The 19,429-nt window shown below is 46.0% G+C and overlaps 1 protein-coding gene and 1 pseudogene across 6 annotated transcripts in view; both read right to left on the reverse strand.

Moving 5' to 3' along the window:
* Positions 1-19,429, reverse strand: part of DLEC1 (DLEC1 cilia and flagella associated protein) — a 68,664-nt gene that overhangs the window by 39,664 nt on the left and 9,571 nt on the right. For 3 of the 6 annotated variants that reach the window (XM_012455658.2, XM_012455659.3, XM_021666555.2), the window contains exons 3-7: positions 12,381-12,491; positions 10,105-10,304; positions 9,673-9,893; positions 8,529-8,607; positions 1,671-1,758 (exon numbers count right to left, since the gene is read on the reverse strand). In XM_012455658.2, the coding sequence (XP_012311081.2) occupies positions 1,671-1,758; positions 8,529-8,607; positions 9,673-9,893; positions 10,105-10,304; positions 12,381-12,491 (699 nt within the window). Of the gene's footprint in view, positions 1-1,670; positions 1,759-8,528; positions 8,608-9,672; positions 9,894-10,104; positions 10,305-12,380; positions 12,492-19,429 lie in introns of those variants that run through there. The other 3 variants (XM_012455660.2, XM_021666557.2, XM_021666556.2) reach the window with 3 other exon arrangements.
* Positions 14,537-15,812, reverse strand: LOC105719519 (serine/threonine-protein phosphatase 2A 55 kDa regulatory subunit B delta isoform-like; annotated as a pseudogene).

Genomic DNA, 19,429 nt, shown 5'->3' on the forward strand with positions numbered 1-19,429 from the left:
TGCTACTGCCACTACTGCTACTACCACTACTAGCACTACCATTACTATACCACTACTACTGCCACTACTGCTACTACCACTACCACTACTACCACCACGACCACTACCACTGCCACTACTGCTACTACCACTACCACTACTACTACCATTACTATACCACTACTACTGCCACTACTACTACCACTACCACTACCACTACTACCACCACTACTTCTACCATTACTACACCACTGCTACTGCCACTACTGCTACTACCACTACCACTACTACCACCACTACACTACCATTACTACACCACTGCTACTGCCACTACTGCTACTACCACTACCACTACTACCACCACTACCACTACCATTACTATACCACTACTATTGCCACTACTGCTACTACCACTACCACTACTACTACCATTACCATACCACTACTACTGCCACTACTGCTACTACCACTACCACTACTACCACCACTACCACTACCATTACTACACCACTGCTACTGCCACTACTGCTACTACCACTACCACTACTACCACCACTACCACTATCATTACTACACCACTGCTACTGCCACTACTGCTACTACCACTACCACTACTAGCACTACCATTACTATACCACTACTACTGCCACTACTGCTACTACCACTACCACTACTACCACCACGACCACTACCACTGCCACTACTGCTACTACCACTACCACTACTACTACCATTACTATACCACTACTACTGCCACCACTGCTACTACCACTACCACTACTACCACCACTACTACCACCATTACTATACCACTGCTACTGCCACTACTGCTACTACCACTACCACTACTACCACCATTACTATACCACTGCTACTGCCACTACTGCTACTACCACTACCACTACTACCACCACTACTACTACCATTACTACACCACTGCTACTGCCACTACTGCTACTACCACCACTACTACCACCACTACTACCACCACTACCACAACCATTACTACACCACTGCTACTGCCACTACTGCTACTACCACTACCACTACTACCACCACTACTACCATCACTACCACTACCATTACTACACCACTGCTACTGCCACTACTGCTACTACCACTACCACTACTACCACCACTACTACCACCACTACCACAACCATTACTACACCACTGCTACTGCCACTACTGCTACTACCACTACCACTACTACCACCACTACTACCATTACTATACCACTACTACTGCCACTACTGCTACTACCACTACCACTACTACCACCACTACCACTACCATTACTACACCACTGCTACTGCCACTACTGCTACTACCACTACCACTACTACCACCACTACTACCACCACTACCACAACCATTACTACACCACTGCTACTGCCACTACTGCTACTACCACTACCACTACTACCACCACTACTACTACCATTACTACACCACTGCTACTCCCACTACTGCTACTACCACTACCACTACTACCACCACTACTACTACCATTACTACACCACTGCTACTGCCACTACTGCTACTACCACTACCACTACTACCACCACTACTACCACCACTACTACTACCACTACTACCACTACTACCACCACCACTACTACTACTATTACCACTACTACCACTACCCCTACTACTATTAAAACTACTGAACCTACTGATACTGAACTTACCCAGTCCTAGAGCAAAGTACGGCGTGGAAGGTGGGAGGACTCGCAGGTAGCGGCTGGTTGTGGTGGTGTTCTGCAGTGCGATTACCATCTGTTGAAAGGTAAGGTGATCTCTTTTAGACAGCAACACTTATGGACGAAATGACACAATGTCCAGGATTTACTCTACGTAATATGGAAAGGGGGTAGAGGTAGAAATGAAATGGACTTGGCCACATGTTGGGAACTTTCGAAGTTGGCTGAAGCATACATGGGGACTCATTATTCCATCCTATGGACTTCTGTTTGTTTTGGGAAGTTCCCGTAGTAAAAAATAAAATACAGGCCAGGTGCAGTGGCTCATGCCTGTAATCCCAGCACTTTGGGAGGCTGGGGTACGTGGATCACTTGAGGTCAGAAGTTTGACACCTGCCTGGACAACATGAAGAGACTGTCTCTACAAAAAAAAAAATTAATTAAAAAATTTACAAATAAATAAAATGCAAGGTAAAAATGAAGGCAGGAATAGATCTGACCTATTGTTTAAAATAACAACTACTATTTATGAGCATCTGCTCTGTGCCTCCTCAACCTCGCAACAACCAGGAAAGGTGGGAACTGTTTCTATCTCACAGATGAAGAAACTGGAGTTCAAAGAGTCACCGGTGCGGTGTGAGCCTAGGGTATCTGGTTCCAAAGTTTTGCTCACCTCACCTCTTACTGTCAGGAATTCTTCACTACATAACTCTTTGAACCATTCTTCCCATGGTCACAGTCAAAGGGTGTTATGGCACCTCTATGTCAGGATGTAATTGGGCCTCTTATGCAACCCACTCACCCACTTTTTTTTTCTTTTTTTTTTTGAGATGGAGTTTCGCTCTTGTTACCCAGGCTGGAGTGCAATGGCGCGATCTCGGCTAACCGCAACCTCTGCCTCCTGGGTTCAGGCAATTCTTCTGCCTCATCCTCCTGAGTAGCTGGGATTACAGACACGCGCCACCATGCCCAGCTAATTTTTTTTGTATTTTTAGTAGAGACGGGGTTTCACCATGTTGATCAGGATGGTCTCTATCTCTTGACCTCGTGATCCACCTGCTTCGGCCTCCCAAAGTGCTGGGATTACAGGCATGAGCCACTGCGCCCGGCCGTCCCACTCAACCACTTTTAAGCCCCACTTTCTCCTCTCCCACCCCAGAGTGGGAGACCCCCCAGGGCAAGGCCTAGACCTAACCCTCCGACAGCACCCAGCACAGTGCGTAGCACAGCAATACAGGTACACAGCTTTTGTTAATATTTTGTGAAATATTATAACAGAAAAAAATGTATAAATTATAACATGACAGAAGCCATGTTTCCATCACCCAACTTAAGAAAGAAAACATTACAGATAAAGTTCAAATCCTCTACCAGCTCCCCACCAGATAAAAATTGACATAAATATGAAATATATCTTCATATTTGTATTTATAGGTTTGTATTCCTAAATCAGCATTTACATCCATTTTTGGCCAACACAACGTATTACACGAATCCATCTGTGAACCAGCTGGTGGGAACTAGGGTGTGAGCACCATGGGATGGCGTCGTCACAATCACCAAGGCTTTCACTAGCGGTCAGCTGAAATGAGGTGCAGATGGAAGGCCAGGCAGTGGAACATGGTAGCTGTGGTGGCTGCAAGGTTTGGGACAGTGATCACTGTAAGGATTGTGGCATGGGCTGGCTTTCCTTTATGGCACTGGAAGCTTTGGAGGAAAAAAATAATAGGTTCACGAGAGCCAACTGCCAACTCTAGGCCTGCTGTAAAGACATTCCTTGCATTCCTGGGTTTCAAAGAATTGGCTGGTGTGTGTGTGTGTGTGTGTGTGTGTGTGTCTGTGTGTGTGTTGTTCCTTACTGTTTGGTTTGCTGTTTTTCACCTAGTATTTCTGCACCTATGTTCTTAAGCAAGACTGGTATATGTTTTTATTTGGTGTCAAGGTAATTAGGCTTATTACCTAATAATGATAGCACATTCCCTCTTTTTCTAGTCTCTGAAACAGTTTCATAAAACAGGGAACAGCTCAAATGTTTGGTCGTCTGCACCTGTAAAATGATCTGGGCCTGGTGTTTCTTTTTGTGGAAAGTTTTATTTTTTTAAGTCATTTTCATCTAAGTTGGACAACCACATGGTTTAAAGAGTCAGGTTTTCAATGGTTTAAAGAGTCAGGTTTTCAAAATAGAAATACTGCCCTCTTCCCCTGCCCCACCCCGTCATTTCCCATTCCCCAAAGATAAACACTTTTTCCTCCTTTAGCTGATTATTTTGGTATTTATTTCCATGTTTCCAAATAGCATACTACTTTTTTCATTTTTTTTTTTTTTTTGAGACGGAGTTTCGCTCGTTACCCAGGCTGGAGTGCAATGGCACAATCTCGGCTCACCACAACCTCCACCTCCTGGGTTCAAGCAATTCTCCTGCCTCAGCCTCCCGAGTAGCTGGGACTACAGGCATGTGCCACCATGCCCAGCTAATTTTTGTATTTTTTAGTAGAGACAGGGTTTCACCTTGTTGACCAGGATGGCCTCGATCTCTTGACCTCGTGATCCGCCCGCCTTGGCGTCCCAAAGTGCTGGGATTATAGGCGTGAGCCACTGCGCCCGGCTACTTTTTTCAGTTTTAAGTATTAATTATGGATGGAGGATATGGATATTCTCTCTTCCCTCTCCCATATCCAACTCACCATATGACATGCCCTTCCTATCCCCCATCTTTCCAATATAGTTATATCATACTACTGGTTAGATTAGTGATTCATGTTATATTCAAGTTACTAAAGTAAATGCTATTCACAGCTGAGCATGAAGAAACTGAGTCCTTTCCTTGCCTTGTACAATTTTTGGTTTTCCTGGAGTTAATAATCAACTAATTATTTTGTCTGCTGCATACTTAATCAATAATTCAATCCTTCTCCACTGCCCTGCAAATCTCCTCCCAATATGTCCAGATGTATCAGGGACTCTTGTCCATGTCATCTCCACACCTCTCCTAGAGCCTTCTGGCCTCTTGTAATCTGGGCTGGTTGCCCACTACACCTACTGCTATCATATAGGGTAACTCCTGTAGCAGTTTTAAGACACATCCATAAGTTCTTTGACACTGTTCTCATTAAGAGATGAAGTCTAGGCCAGACACTGGCTCACACCTGAAATCCTAGCACTTTAGGAGGCCAAGGCGGGTAGATTACTTGAGTTCAGGAGTTTGAGACCAGCTTGGGCAACATAGCAAAAACCTGTCTCTACCAAAAATACAAAAATTCGCCAGGTGTGGTGGCACGCCCCTGTAGCCCCAGCTTCTCAGGAGGCTGAGTTGGGAGGAGTTGCTTGAGCCTGGGAAGTGCAGGTTGCAGTGAACCAAGATCATGCCACTGCATTCCAGCCTGGGTGACAGAGCCAGACCCTATTTCAAGAAAAGTGGGGGAGGGTTAAACAAAAAAAAAAAAGAGATGAAGTCTACATACCTTCCCTTGAATCTGGACCAACCTTAGTGACTTGTTTGTAATCTACAGCATGCAGAGGAGGTAGTGCTGTGCAACTTCCAGACTGGGTCATAAAATGTGATGCAATCTCCTCCTTGCTTGGTAGGGTACTCACTAAGAAGTGCAGATACTTGACCAGGTGCAGTGGCTCACGCCTGTAATCCCAGCACTTTGGGATGCTGAGGTGGGCAAATCACCCGAGGTCAGGATTCAAGACCAGCCTGGCCAATGTGGCAAACCCTGCCTCTATCAAAAATATAAAAAATTTGCCAGGTGTGGTGATGTGCACCTGTAATCCTAGCTACTCGGGAGGCTGAAGTGGGAGAATCGCTTGAACCCAGGAGGCAGAGGATGCAGTGAGCCAAGATCCTGCGACTGCACTCCAGCCTGGGTGACAGAGCAAGACTCCATCTCAAAAAAAAATAAAAGAGTACAGATATTCACTTGCATTGTCATAAAAAAGTCTGATTAACCTGAGATTGCCATACTGTAAGGAAGCCCAGCCCACAGAGATAAGCTATGTGGTACAGACATTCTGGTACACAGCCTCAGCTATCTATCTACAACAGCACTAACCCCAACTTTTAGGTCACTCCTAGGGACTGACTTTCCAGCGATGGCCTCAAACATTGTGGAACAAGCCATTCTCACTGTGCTCTGTCTAAATTTCTCACCCAAAGAATTTATAAGCAAGATAAAATGATTAAGTTGCTAAGCTTTGGGAAAATTTGCTTTGCAGCCATATTAACTGCAAAATCTCTTAAGGGCCATGAACCTGGAGCTTTCCTCCGCCTCTCTCCTCTGTTGGATCTCGTGGTACCACATTCCATGCCTTCCTCTTCTTTGGCTTCCCTATTTCTATTACAGGAGCATGTTCCCTGGGAGGTTCCTGAGAAAGGGTGCGTGAGACATCATTCTTTTTTTTTTTTTGAGACAAAGTCTCACTCTTGTTGCCCAGGCTGGAGTGCAATGGCACAATCTCGGCTCACTGCAACCTCTGCCTCCCGGGTTCAAGTGATGCTCCTGCCTCAGTCTCCAGAGTAGCTGGGATTACAGGCACCTGCCACCATGCCCAGCTAATTTTTTTGTATTTTTAGTAGAGATGGGGTTTCACTATGTTGGTCAGACTAGTCTCGAACTCCTGACCTCAGGCGATCCACCCGCCTCGGCCTCCCGAGGTACTGGGACTACAGGCGTGAGCCACCATGCCCGATAGGGACATAAATTTTTAAAGACTGAAAATGTGAAATGTTTTTATCCTTACACTTTATAGTTTAGCTGGGTAAATAAATGTTACGAACATCAAAGGGATGAGAATTAGAGAAGTAAGCAAAGACCGGAGGAAAGGCTATTCCCTGGCAGTCTACGTCTGCCTCATCTATAGCCTCAGGATCTCCAGGCTCTGAGCACAGACTTCCACGGCAGGCATCTTCAGGCCCCACAGAGGAGCATCTTCATATGTCCTCGAGCGCTCTCCCTTTTCCCTGTTCTACTCCCTCACTGACATGATTTTAGCCCCGTTACTCTGCATGTTTGCCAGCTTCTCCAACTGTCCTTGAAACACGATGGCCAGACACAGAAGTCCCAGACCCGGAAGTACAAAAGAAAACACATTACTGTTAAGTCCAAGGAGTAAGCAAAATGCTTCCTCTAATGTTCAGCATGTAGTTATCGTATTGGTCAGCTTTTTTCCCTTAGCGGTTAGAAATAATTATGGATGTGTAAGTGCTCTTTAAACTATAAAATGCAATCCATGTGTGTGTGAAGGGATTCTTATCATGAGGCCTAGTTGTCTTTGCACCTGGTGAGCAGAGTTGGTGACTGCTAAGCTTGGTCTTGACCTGATTCCCCAAGATGGTGGGAGGCTTTTAAAAGAAAAAAGCTGGGAAGAATGAATGAGGAAAGTCTCTGCCTTTGCAGGAATTACTGGATATACTGTCAAGATGCAGAGGACAGTAAGGAGAGGGGGTTCAAATATATGTACACATTTGCTTATGGTTCACAAAGAAACTAATAGAATAGTTACCTACAGATGTTGGGAGAGTACAAGAAAGAGGAGGAGACAGGAATCCAAGTTAGAAGGAAAGTTTTGTTTCTGTTTTTTAAATAGAAAATCACAGCTAATAAATGTAGAAGGAATAACAGAATTAGAAATTAGTGTTTTGTAAACCCTAACTGAAGAAAAAATGGATCTGGACAATAGTCATCTGACAGTCATCTAGGCTGTTAACTATTAAGTGAAAGTTTGATAAGAACTTTATAGAGAATGAATCAGACTTACAACACCTGACACCATTCATAACTGATAATGGGACCCTTGACCCCATGCTTCCTCCTAATGGAATGCAGTAAGAAATGCACAGTGCCACCAAAAAAGTATTCCTGTCAAAAAATTAGGAAAAATGGAAATTGAATCTCATCAAATCTCTAATGACTAGTTTGTGGAAAATATGGAAGATAAAAGAACATGTTTAATGTCACCACAATAATGCAATTAGCCAAATCCAGGATGTAAGAAGTTGCAGTTTCTTCAACAAATAAATGGCATTTTTAAAAAGCAGGAGGTGGGGGAGGAATTATTATCAACTACAAGAGAATTGAGAGATAATTTAACCAAATGCAATGTTTAGATTCTGATGCAAACAACCCAAATATAAATGGACTTTAAAAATGAAGATCCAACATAGATGGCTATAATTGGTATTAAGGAATCATTGTTAATATGGCTGGGTGTGACAGCCATACTGTGGTCACTTTTTAAAACCCTTACCTGTCAGAGATACTAACTGATGTATTGTGCTATCTGGGCCTTTCCTTATGTGACTCCAGCACATACATGCGCATATCAACACGCACATGAAGAGGTTGTAGGAGTCATAGGTAAAACCAGACTGGCAGAATGTAGATGGCTGTCGAAGCTGCATGTTGGGTACATGAGAGGTTGTTACAGTCTTTCCCCTAGTTTTGTGCACAGATGAAAATTTCCGTAACACTGACTTTTTAAAAATAAGGAAGCTACTGGGCACCGTGGCTTCTGCCTGTAATCCCAGCACTTTGGGAGGCTGAGGCGGGTGAATCACCCGAAGTTGGGAGTTCGAGATCATTCTGGCCAACATAATGAAAGCCCGTCTCTATTAAAAATAGAAAATTAGCTGGGCGTGACGGCGCTTGCCTGTAATCCCAGCTACTTGGGAGGCTGAGGCAGGAGAATTGCTTAAACCTGGGAGGTGGAGGTTGCAGTGAGCCGAGATCGCACCATTGCACTTCAGCTTGGGCAACAAGAGTGAAACTCCATCTCAAAAAAAATAAAAAATAAAAAATAAAGGAAGCAGATGGGTGGGAGCTGTATAGAAACAAGATGTCTACCTCATAAACTGGTCCAATTTCATAATCTGTGAAAAATACAATCGGTGGCTTAGCTAGAAACACTGGAGTATCAGCACAACTGTGGGATGAAAAGAGGGGGAGAGAGGCTGTTAGTTTCATCCATACAATGAAATAGTAGGCAGTGCCTGATTAATGTAAAAATAAATACATAAAGGCCATCAAAGATCTGCATGATATGCCATTTGTTGGGGTCTTCTTTTTGGTTCTTGTTGTTAATGCAGGTTGTAAAATCATTTTATAGTATGATCTAATCTTTGTGAAGACATAAGTAGGTACATATTTCATTTTCAATATGCATATGAAAAACTCTACATGTTTTAACACCAATAGGTAACTGGGGTTTTAATATAGGTATCTCTAATATTAGTATTTTCTAATCTCTTTCTTTCTTTCTTTCTTTCTTCCCCTCTCCTCCCCTCCCCTCTCTTCCACTCCCCTTCCCTTCCCTTCCTTTCTCTTCCTTCTTTTTCTGAGACAGGGTCTCACTCTGTCACCCAGGCTGGAGTGCAGTGGCACAATCTGGGCTCACTGCAGCCTCGACCTCCCTGTGCTCAGGTGATCCTCCCACTTCTGCCTCCCATGTAGCTGGGATACACACCACCACGCTCAGCTAATTTTTGTATCTAATTTTTCTTAATAAAAAGCTATTAGTTGTCTAATAAAGAAATGTTAATTGTTTTTGGCTTATTAAAATTATGAACCTATGAAGCAACTCATTACTTTCATAAAGACGATTACTGATATATAGGCAAAGGCACTCTTTAAAAAATCACAGTTTACACTAATTATTTATAATTAATCAGATTTCAAACACTGTTATTATTCAGGACCTATGCTTCTAATGGGATTGTTTCCATTTGACCCAGATTGCTCCAGTGTAAATAAAGGGCCAACACCAACCCCTATTTCTCAAGACCCTGGCAGGGTCAGAAGAGCATAAACCCAGGACTCTGAGGAAGGTCCAAAGGCCCACCTGTGGGTGACCCTGCTGCCCTGCTCTGTTCTGATACTGCCACCCTGCCCCACAAGTCTAGGGGCCTCTACAGCCAGACCGACGGAGGACCATCAAGGTTTACTTTAAAGGGTCAGATTTTCTGAGAGTTCAAGTCAGGGAAAGACATACCTCTGTTCTGGCTCTGTTCTCTGGAATTCTCCTATCCGTGTTGGCTTCTTTGGAGGAAAAACAAGAGACTTGCCTCCATGTGGAGTGTTAGGAGGAAAAAAACGGGGGTTTTTTAGGAACTGGTTCCGACTTTTCATTCTCACCAGCAGAAGTCGGTCTAGTTCTCTCTGTGGCACACGTAAGTGGTTCCTCCAGTTTTTACTCTTTGCTGGACTTGCTTTCTTTGAAACACACAAAAGCACAGAGTCAACGACAGAAAAGGGACTGTGCGTGTTGATGTCTTGACCAACTGCATGACCCACAGATGTCCAATGCAAGCTCTACTCTATTCTGCAATGGATTAATCACAGCTTCTCGTGTCATCTGAATGCCTTCCCCTTCACTGCCTCTCTGTCCCCCCAAATACTGCTGTGTACAGGCTTCCAAACTGACCTCGAGAGGTTCTCTGGTCCTTTGTTTGGCCTTAGGAGTTGAGTTCCATGTCACGCTGTCCACAGTGTGGTCTAACTCATCTTCAAGCTTAGCAAGCTTTTTTCTGCATGAGTCTTCAAGCTTCTTGTTCAGCTCTTTCTTTGGGATGGAACGCTTCTCACAGCTAAATGTCATTTTTAAATATCCTGGTACAGAGATGCCTCCAGCATCAAGGAAACAAATTGAATTACTATAGCAAGGTGAGGAAGTGGACATTTTTTTTTTGTCTTTTAATTTTTTTTCTTTTTTTACTACTCGTTTTTCATTCTAAGTGTTTCAAGGAAGTGGGCATTTCTAAGATGACCAAATAAAACCACCAAAGTCACAGTTAGCTTGATCTTTCTCCTAAACTTTCACATTTACAACACCAGCTGTAGTTGCTCTTCAACATATGAATGACTCCTGGAACTTATTCTATGTATTCAAAATGGCCGGGCGCGGTGGCTCACACCTGTAACCTCAGCACTTTGGGAGGCCAAGGTAGGAACATCACTTGAGCCCAGGAGTTAATACCAGCCTGACCAACACAGTGAGAGTGAGAGCACGTGTCTACAAAAAATAAATTAAAAATTTTGCTAGGTGTGGTAGTGCGTGCCTGTGGTCCCAGCTGCTCAGGAGGCTGAGTAGGGAGAATTGCTTCAGCCCAGGAGATCAAGGCTGTAATGAGTCATGGTTTTGCTTCTACACTCCAGCCAGGGCAACAAAGCAAGACCCGGTCTCAAAACCAAACAAATAACAACAACAAAATTTAGGACTAGTGTGCTAAAATATTTTCAGTTTTCCAACATGGTCAAAGAACATGGGTTGGCCACTGTCACAGACACATGCATGTACACATACATGAGCACACTTTCTGAAGAGCTCACAGAAGGAATGAAAGTTTGTGTGAGCTTTTTACACCCTCAAGATCATCGCCCACCCCCTGGCTGGATGCAGTGGCTCACGCCTGTAATCCCAGCACTTTGGGAGGCTGAGGCAGGCAGATCACTTGAGGTCAGGAATTCAAAAGCAGCCTGGCCAACATGGTGAAACCCTGTCTCTACTAAAAATACAAAAAAACAATTATCCGGGCATGGTGGCAGGCACCTGTAATCCCAGCTACTTGGGAGGATGAGGCAGGAGAATCTCTTGAACCTGGGAGGCGGAGGGTGCAGTGAGCCAAAATGGCGCCATTGCATTCCATCCTGGACAAGAGCAAAACTCTGTCTCAAAGAAAAAAAAAATCATCCCCCCAAAGGTTAAATGAGAGCATTCATTGCTAGCAAGAATGCAATGAAATGGACACCATCACAGATCTCTTAGCACAATGCCTGATAAATTCTTAATACATGTTAGCCCCACTCTTACTGACCTGCATAAGATACTGAGTTTCCAACTGACTTTAAAATAGTAAGTGGCTTAGTACCCCACAGAGCTTGATTCTGCTACTTCTTTCTTGCCTTACTTTCCCATGTAGCTCAGACCATCAGTGGAGCTCTTCCCAAGAGCCCCCTCAGTTTTCTAGATCCCAGTCCTCCCACCTCAAACACCTTCTCAGCTCCCAAGCTCCAGAGAATCAAACAGTCCCACAACTGGAGCTGTGTGAGAGCTCGTCTTCTGAGCCCAGCATGCTAGGCAATCCTGATATCTGGCCCAGGATCCATACAGGGACTTCCCATCACACAGGGACTCTTTCAAAAGTCTAACTCTCTGCTTAAACCTACAACACAGCCTCCTACCCCACTCATTCTCAGAATATCTTGCCTCCCATATCACAGGAAATTGGCCCAATGTCACATACATGTACACACCGTCCCTGCCTCTCTACTCAGCCTTCCCTCCCTTTTGAGAGGTTGGGAAGCTGCTCTTTTTCTGCATGGGAAAACCCACAGGTCCATGTTCCAACTCATCAGCAACATGCTCCCTTGCTTATCTATGTCTTCGGTTTTTCCTTCTCTTGGTTCTTCAACTACTACTTGAAACACTTTCATAACTCTTGGTGTTGGGCAGCAGATGTGGGCATCACAGTCCACATGGAGAAGCCTGGACTTCAGTCGTATAGGCTGGGGAGCACTAGTGAGAAATTGGCATGCTCAGATGCTCAGATTTGACTTTCCCAACAGTCACCATCATAATTAAAGAAAAGGGGGAAAAAACCCGTGAACAAGGAAATGGCAGCAGAGGTGGCCAATGTGACTCTGCTACAGCAGAACTTTCCCGGAATGCTATCAGAGGGGCTGGGAGCACAGAAGCATTACCTTTGGGTGCAGAGTGAAATGGCACTCTGTCAGTGTAGTAATCTTCTGGGGAGATCAGACCATGTTTCTGTAGCAATTCGCTGTCTATACACCATCTGAAGACCGTCTTCACTGCACAGAAGGGAAGGGGAGGACAAGGTGTTTCCAGCCAGACTGACCTTGAAGAACCCACACCCAAACTTTTTTCATCCTCCAAGCCTAAACTATCGAACAAAATTGCTTCTCAGAATCCTGTGGGAATGCTGAGATTGAAGAAACTAATCAAGCATCTATCAGCCACTTAAAAGAGGCCAACCCTGGGGCAAAGCTGTGTTGTATTATTTGAGCTAAAACACTGTTACTCACAGAGAAGTCCATAAAAAGATAGAATTATGAGAAATATGGTAGACTGAATAAATGGTCCCAATTCTTCACTCCTCTCTGTATCCAGGCCAACCATTATTCTCTGTTATTAATCTTTGCCTTAGTCTTATAGTATAGACATAATCAGGTGAAATACAGTTAGGAACTGAAGGGACATTGTGAGAAGTGATCAGGAGGCGAGCGTGAGAGCCTTGCGGTAGCACCAGCACCTGGGAAGGCGCCCGTTACTTAGCAGGCCGGGAAGGGGAGTTTCCCTCTCACTAGGGGAGTCCAGAGAACACTCTGCTCTGCCCAGCTTTTGAGGAAGGCCTGACATTAGCCAGGCCTGCCCGCAGACATCCAGGGCTTAAGTATCTCTCTGTGGCGCTGTGCTCCGATGGTCACCATCCTTGTCCACTTTCATGTTCCGCCTTCTCACCCGGAGCTCTTTTTAAGTTCTTAAAAGTTGTGAGAATAGAGGAACCCCGAAAGCCATTAATCTTTCTGGTAAGTACATAGAAAGATGCTGACGTATGTGCCTCCCCTCCCCGCAGCGGCTACCTGAAAGGGAGGGGCCCCCTGTACTGTAAGCACGTGATTTGCTTGACCCTGTCAATCATGTCAGATGATTCACTCTCCTGACCCTGTCCCCTGCCTTGTATACAATAAATATCAGTGTGTCCAGGCACTTGGGCCACTACCGGACTCTGCCTTAATAGTAGTGGTCCCCTGAGCCCAACTGAATTCTTCTCTTATCTCTGTGTCTTGTGTCTTTCTTTTCCGCGATCTATTGTCTGCACACAAAAGAACACCCACTAGACCCTGCGGGGCTGGACCCTGCAATAGTTCTTGTATTTCACGTTTTCTATCCCTTTGGCTCTCTAGTCTGCATTTCTTCTGGTTTTCCTTTCCATCTACTAATTCAAAATCTCTTTAGCCAAAATGGACCTGTTGCTAAGCGAACAGCTTCAGGGATTGCACTTGCCATTTCCAGACGCTCTCTTTGATTCCTCTTCAGTCTGCCAGGTCATTTTTAGTGGTCTTATGGCATCTGGTTCAGGCTGTTTCCTTCCGTTAGTCTGTAAATAGCTCAAGCATTCTTTGTTGAATTTAGGATGTCAAAGCCTGGGTTCTCAGAGGTTCAGTTATGCTGTGGTTCTGCTGACTTGCTCATGGTGGCTTTTCCTGTATGTGCTTCGTAATTTTTACCTGTGAGCTCATGTTTAGCTGACTTTAATCTGGGGAAATCCAGAGAGACCTGGGTGTGCTGGGAGCAGCCACCCACCATGCATGTTCTCACTGAGTTTGCCAAGAACGTCATTCTTTTTACCTGAGCCACTTCTCAGGGCTGTGCTTATGGCAAGTGGCCTAGAGGAATGAGATCATGTTTTCTCTGGTCAAAATGCAGGTTTGTTGACTGTCCACTGAAAAAGCAGTGAGTTCTCCAACCTTGGCAAACATCGGCCATGGCACCAGCCCCACTGCTTGCACTGCATCTGCCTGGGCCCCTCATGTCACCCGTGGGGCACCTGTGCCAGCAAGAGGCTCATGCTACTTGCTGTGTTCCAGGGACCCGGGAACCTCATGTCTCCAGTCAACATCTGTGAAACCTGCAGGCTAGCAGGTGAGTGTGGAAACAGAGTAGAAGCCAGACCCAGAAAAACATCAGTCCCTCCAGGCGCCTGCACGCTGACCTCGTGGAGGCAGGAGAGCTCCTCAACAGAGCATTTCCAGATCACTTCAAACCCTTATAATGGGAGGCTGTGCTTACACATCTCAGGGAAGCTTTGGCCACCCCAAGGCAAGGCCTCAGATTAACTTCCCTCTGGACTCCAGTGGACAGAGGCCTCATCATCTCTGAGGGCCCGGTTCCAACTCCACACCTCATGCAGCCCAAGGCTGCAGCTGTGCACCACATCTTGCTGTTCGCAGGAGGCAGCGGTTCTGGCTACTGGCTGATGCACCCGAGGCCAGCCAGGGCTGTGGGGCTCCTCTCGGAATAAACGCTGTTAGAGGCTATGGTTCTGGTTTCAGCTCCCTCTTCGTTTCTGGCCATTGTGAGATCTCCCTTGCTTATTTATGAGCTCAACTATGCACCTAACCAAACCGTTTCAGCAACATTCAAAGCTATGAAAGATGCAGTCGTTCTCACTCAGAGAGCAGAGCTGGCACGCAGGTGCTCGTGGACCTGGTGCGCCTCCACCAGCCTGCTCTCCGTGTTGAAGTCCCACACCTTCAGCGACAGGTCGTCTCTGGTCATCACGTACTGCCCTCTATGGCTGAATTTTACATCGGGATGGATGAAATCATTTCTGAGAAGTAGGACCTACTGCTGGGATCTTGAGAGTCTTCAAAAAATCTCGAGTGTCTGTGGCACAGGGCCGAGGAGCACATACTGCTGTCGATGGTCCCTTTGCTGCTACTGTAGACAAACGCATTGCGCTGGTGTGAGTGGAACTTGGCTGTGGTGATGACTTCTGTCAGCTCCTCCATGTTAGCAGGCTTGATGTCCGCCATGTCAAAACTTCTGTGATTTCCAAGTGTCATAAATTAATTCTCAGGTCATCGATAGTGCTGTCTTTTTTTTTTTTTTTTTTTTTGAGACTGAGTCTCACTCTGTCCCAAGACTGGAGTGCAAGTGGTGCGATCTCGGCTCACTGCAACCTCCGCCTCCCGGGTTCAAGTGATTCTCCTGCCTCAGCCTCCCAAGTAGCTGGGACTACTGGCGCGTGCCACCATGCCCATGTAATTTTTTGTATTTTTAGTAGAGATGGGGTTTCATCAGGTTAGCCAGGATGGTCTTGATCTCCTGACCTTGTGATCCGCCCACCTTGCCTCCCAAAGTGCTGGGATTACAGGAGTGAGCCACCGTGCCCGGCCAATAGTGCTATAATTCTAAATGGATCTCAAAGTAATCCATCTTCGTCATTCAAGTTATAACTTTCTGCTCTTTTATCCCATTCATTTCTTTTCCATAATTGCATAGTTTTATCATTTGTAGAGAGTAGCAAATGAACAATGTTCTGCTGTAACCAACTTTTATTTTTTCCTCAATTTCTAGACTTTTCTAATACACAAACCCTGGTTCATGATTTCGAAAGGTACTGTAAACATTATATTATCCCCTAGAACGAGAGCGGCTTTTATTCTTAGGTTCCCATTGAAAAATAACTCCGCAGACCTCGTCTCCTGCCGCAGGATCTCTGGAGTAATTAAACTCAACGGTGGACATGATATCCGCTGCAGAGTGAGGCTGTGTAGCTCCCTGGTCACTCACTGCTGGTCAGCAAAGCCTCTTTCAGCCTGTCCCCTGTGGCAGATCTGCGGTCATGTCCTCCTCGATGGCGCCACTGACTTGCGAGAAGCGCCACTGGAACTCATTGCCCGCTGGCAGCAGCCGCCTCCAGCTCCTGCTATGGCAGCAGGCAGCGGGGACAGGCGGGGTTGGGAGGGGACCCTGGCAGACCAGGAAGGAGGTCTCTGCACCACTGCTGCCAAGCGATCAGTCCCAGCCGCCACCACCGCCTGAACAGAAGACTTGTTGGAAGTTTTTAAACTTTGCTCTTTGCTCAATTAGCCAACATTATCTTAAGACATGGTGCCAGCCAGGCGCGGTGGCTCACGCCTGTAAACCCAGCACTTTGGGAGGCCAAGGTGGGTGGGGTGGATCGCTTGAGCCCAGGAGTTCAAGGCCAGCTGGGCAACACAGTGAAACCCCACCTCTACAAAAAATACAAAAATCAGTGGATGTGGTGGTACCCATCTGTGGTTCCAGCTACTCTGGAGGTGGAGGTTGCAGTGAGCCAGGATGGAGTCAATGCTCTCCAGAAAAAAAAGAGAGAGACATGGTAGCTTTGAATGGTCTTTCCCTTTGGAGGTCTCCTATAGGAGACCAACCTATCAGTGAAGATACACCTGCCCCCATCACATACGCTCACTGAGAGCTCCATCAGGAAGACATAAACCAATCTATGTATATCAAATATTAAAGGTTTAATACAGAGGACTGCAGAAGGAGGGGAATAATGTCAGGAAGCCATCTGCTATAGTTTAGGAGTTTGTTTCCCCAAATCTTCTATCGAAATTAGTTCTTAAGGTTGGAGGTGGGGCCCAGTGGGTCATGGGCGTGGACCCCTCATGTGTAGATGAATGCCCTGGGTGGGGGCAGGCAGAGAGTGAGTGAGCCCTCACTCTATTAGCTCACCAGGCACCCCCGGCCCCGACTCCCCCTTGCTCTCTGGCCATGTGATGTCTGCATGGCTCCCGTTTGCCTTCCCCCATGAATGGAAGCAGACTGAGGCTTTCACCAGGTGCCCAGTCTTCCAGCTTATAGAATGATAAGTCAAATCCAATTTATAAATTATCCAGCCTCAGGTATTCCTTCACTAACAACTTCGGCCAGCAGCATTGAAGCAGGGCTTTCTTTCTTTCCTTTCTTCTCCTCCTCCCCCTCTTTCCCCTCCTCCCCCTCCTCCCCTTCTTTCTTGTTTTCTTTTCTTTCCCTCCCTCACTTCTTTCTTTTTTTCCTCTTTGTTTTCTTTCCTCCCTCCCTCCCTCCTTCCCTTCTTTCCCTTCTTTCCCTTCCTTCCCTTCCTTCCTTTCCTTCCCTTCCTTCCCTTCCTTCCAAAACAGAGTCTCATTCTGTCACTCTGTTGCCCAGGCTGGAATGCAGTGGTGTGATCTCAGCTCCCTGCAACCTCCACCTCCCGGGTTCAAGAAATTCTCCTGCCTCAGCCTCCCGAGTAGCTGGGACTACAGGTGCACACCACCGTTCCCTGCTAATTTCTGGATTTTTAGGGGAGACAGAGTTTCACCATCTTAGCCAGGCTGGCCTTGAACTCCTGACCTCAGGTGATCTGCCCACCTCAGCCTCCCAGAGTGCTAGGGTTACAGGCATGAGCCACCATGCCTAGTCTTAGGGCTTTCTTAAGACATTATCTGGAAACAACCTGGGTAACATGGCAAGACCCTGTCTCTACTAAAAATACAAAAAACTAGCTGGGTGTGATGATATGTGCCTATGGTCCCAGCTACTAGGGAGGCTGAGGTGGGAGGATCACTTGAGCCCAGGAGTAGTGGGGGGTTGCAGTGAGCTGAGACTGCATCACTGCTCTCCAGCCTGGGTGACGGAGTGAGATTCTGTCTCTAAAAAAAAAAAAAAAAAAATGGTATTCAGTAGCTGTTTTGAAACTCACAGCCAATCATCTGCCTACTACTGCTTCTTGAAAAAAAAATGGCCTTCCTTTTCAAAACTCACCAAAGGCCCCTCATCAGCTGACCTATCCTGGAAGCAAAGGGGGAGGTGCCTTCTGGGAAATGTACTCCCTGGTCTCTCCTTGGCAACAGAGACTTTAGCAGGGGGTAAGAGCAATGCCAAGTTGACACAATCTAGCCCAGTTCCCAAGGACTTCGGTGATGGCCTATTTAAAATATCAAAAGATCTCTATACAAAAGACAAAGGCCATGTGACAAGGAGATGTATCCTCTCTCTTCTGATACAATTCTTTCCACAGTCCTGCCCCAGGGGATGAGCAGCCAGGTCCTGTGTCTGCAGGAGCTGTGAAGCCTGGGCATGGACCCCTGGGAGCCCTGGAAAAGCCTGCTCTGGCCTTGTGACCGTCTTCTCTCCTCTGGGAAGGGTGGGCTTCCTGTGCTAGCACGGCGGCTCCCAGGCACGGCTCTGCGAGGTCATGGATAACGTGGACAAGTTTCCAGCAAGGGACGAGGATGAGAGCACACGAGTGCTGCAGCCTTCTCATCTCTCTCCCTCACTCTGGAGAAGTCACACGTGCATGCCACTTTGTCACATTTGTATTAGCAAACAGAGAAAGGCTGCCTCTATGCCTCAAATAAGAAACTTTTAGGGGAATGTCCTCATGCCAGTTATCTAAGTTAGAAAAAAAGTTACCTTGCCCTGCTCTGAGAAGCAGACCCCAGAGGGGTGCCCGTGGAACTGCATTAGGATGTCTGCTTCTTCCCTTCCGAAATAAAAGAAAGACGGCCAGACACGGTGGCTCCCGCCTGCAATCCCAGCACTTTGGGAGGCCAAGGCGGGCAGATCATAAGGTCAAGAGATTGAGACCATCCTGGCCAGCAAGGTGAAACCCCATCTCTCCTAAAAATACAAAAATTATCTGGCATGGTGATGCACACCTGCGGTCCCAGCTATTTGGAGGCTGAGGCAGGAAAATTTCATGAACCCGGGAGGCAGAGGTTGCAGTGAGCTGAGATTGCACCACTGCACTCCAGCCTGGGTGACAGAGTGAGACTCCATTTAAAAAAAAAAATATATATATATATATATATATATTCTCTGCTGGTAATATGTCTTTATTTTATATAAAATAAAGACATATTACCAGCAGAGACCTGGGAAACCAGGGCAGATAATGTCTGATTATGACTTAATATCATTCTTGGATAGAAATAAAATGAAAGCCATTGAAAAATTCTCCAAACTGACATTTGTCTCCTGGTTCTCAATGTTTTTTATTTCACTTTCTTTAAAAAACAAAACAACCCAAATAGTTAATTATTTAATTTCCCCTAATCTCTAGCCAACAACAACAACAACAACAAAGGGATAGCAGCTGACTCCCAGGGCTCAGGGAGCATCAGGCAACCAGTAAAGACTCTGGAAATTTGCTACCGATAATCTCTGCCAAAATCCACAACACCTGGGCCACCATTGAGGGCGGGGTTCTGGC

The sequence above is a fragment of the Aotus nancymaae genome, unplaced genomic scaffold (genome assembly GCF_030222135.1).
Source record: "Aotus nancymaae isolate 86718 unplaced genomic scaffold, 86718_ANA_hifiasm-v0.15.2.pri h1tg000038l, whole genome shotgun sequence".
NCBI lineage: Eukaryota > Metazoa > Chordata > Mammalia > Primates > Aotidae > Aotus > Aotus nancymaae.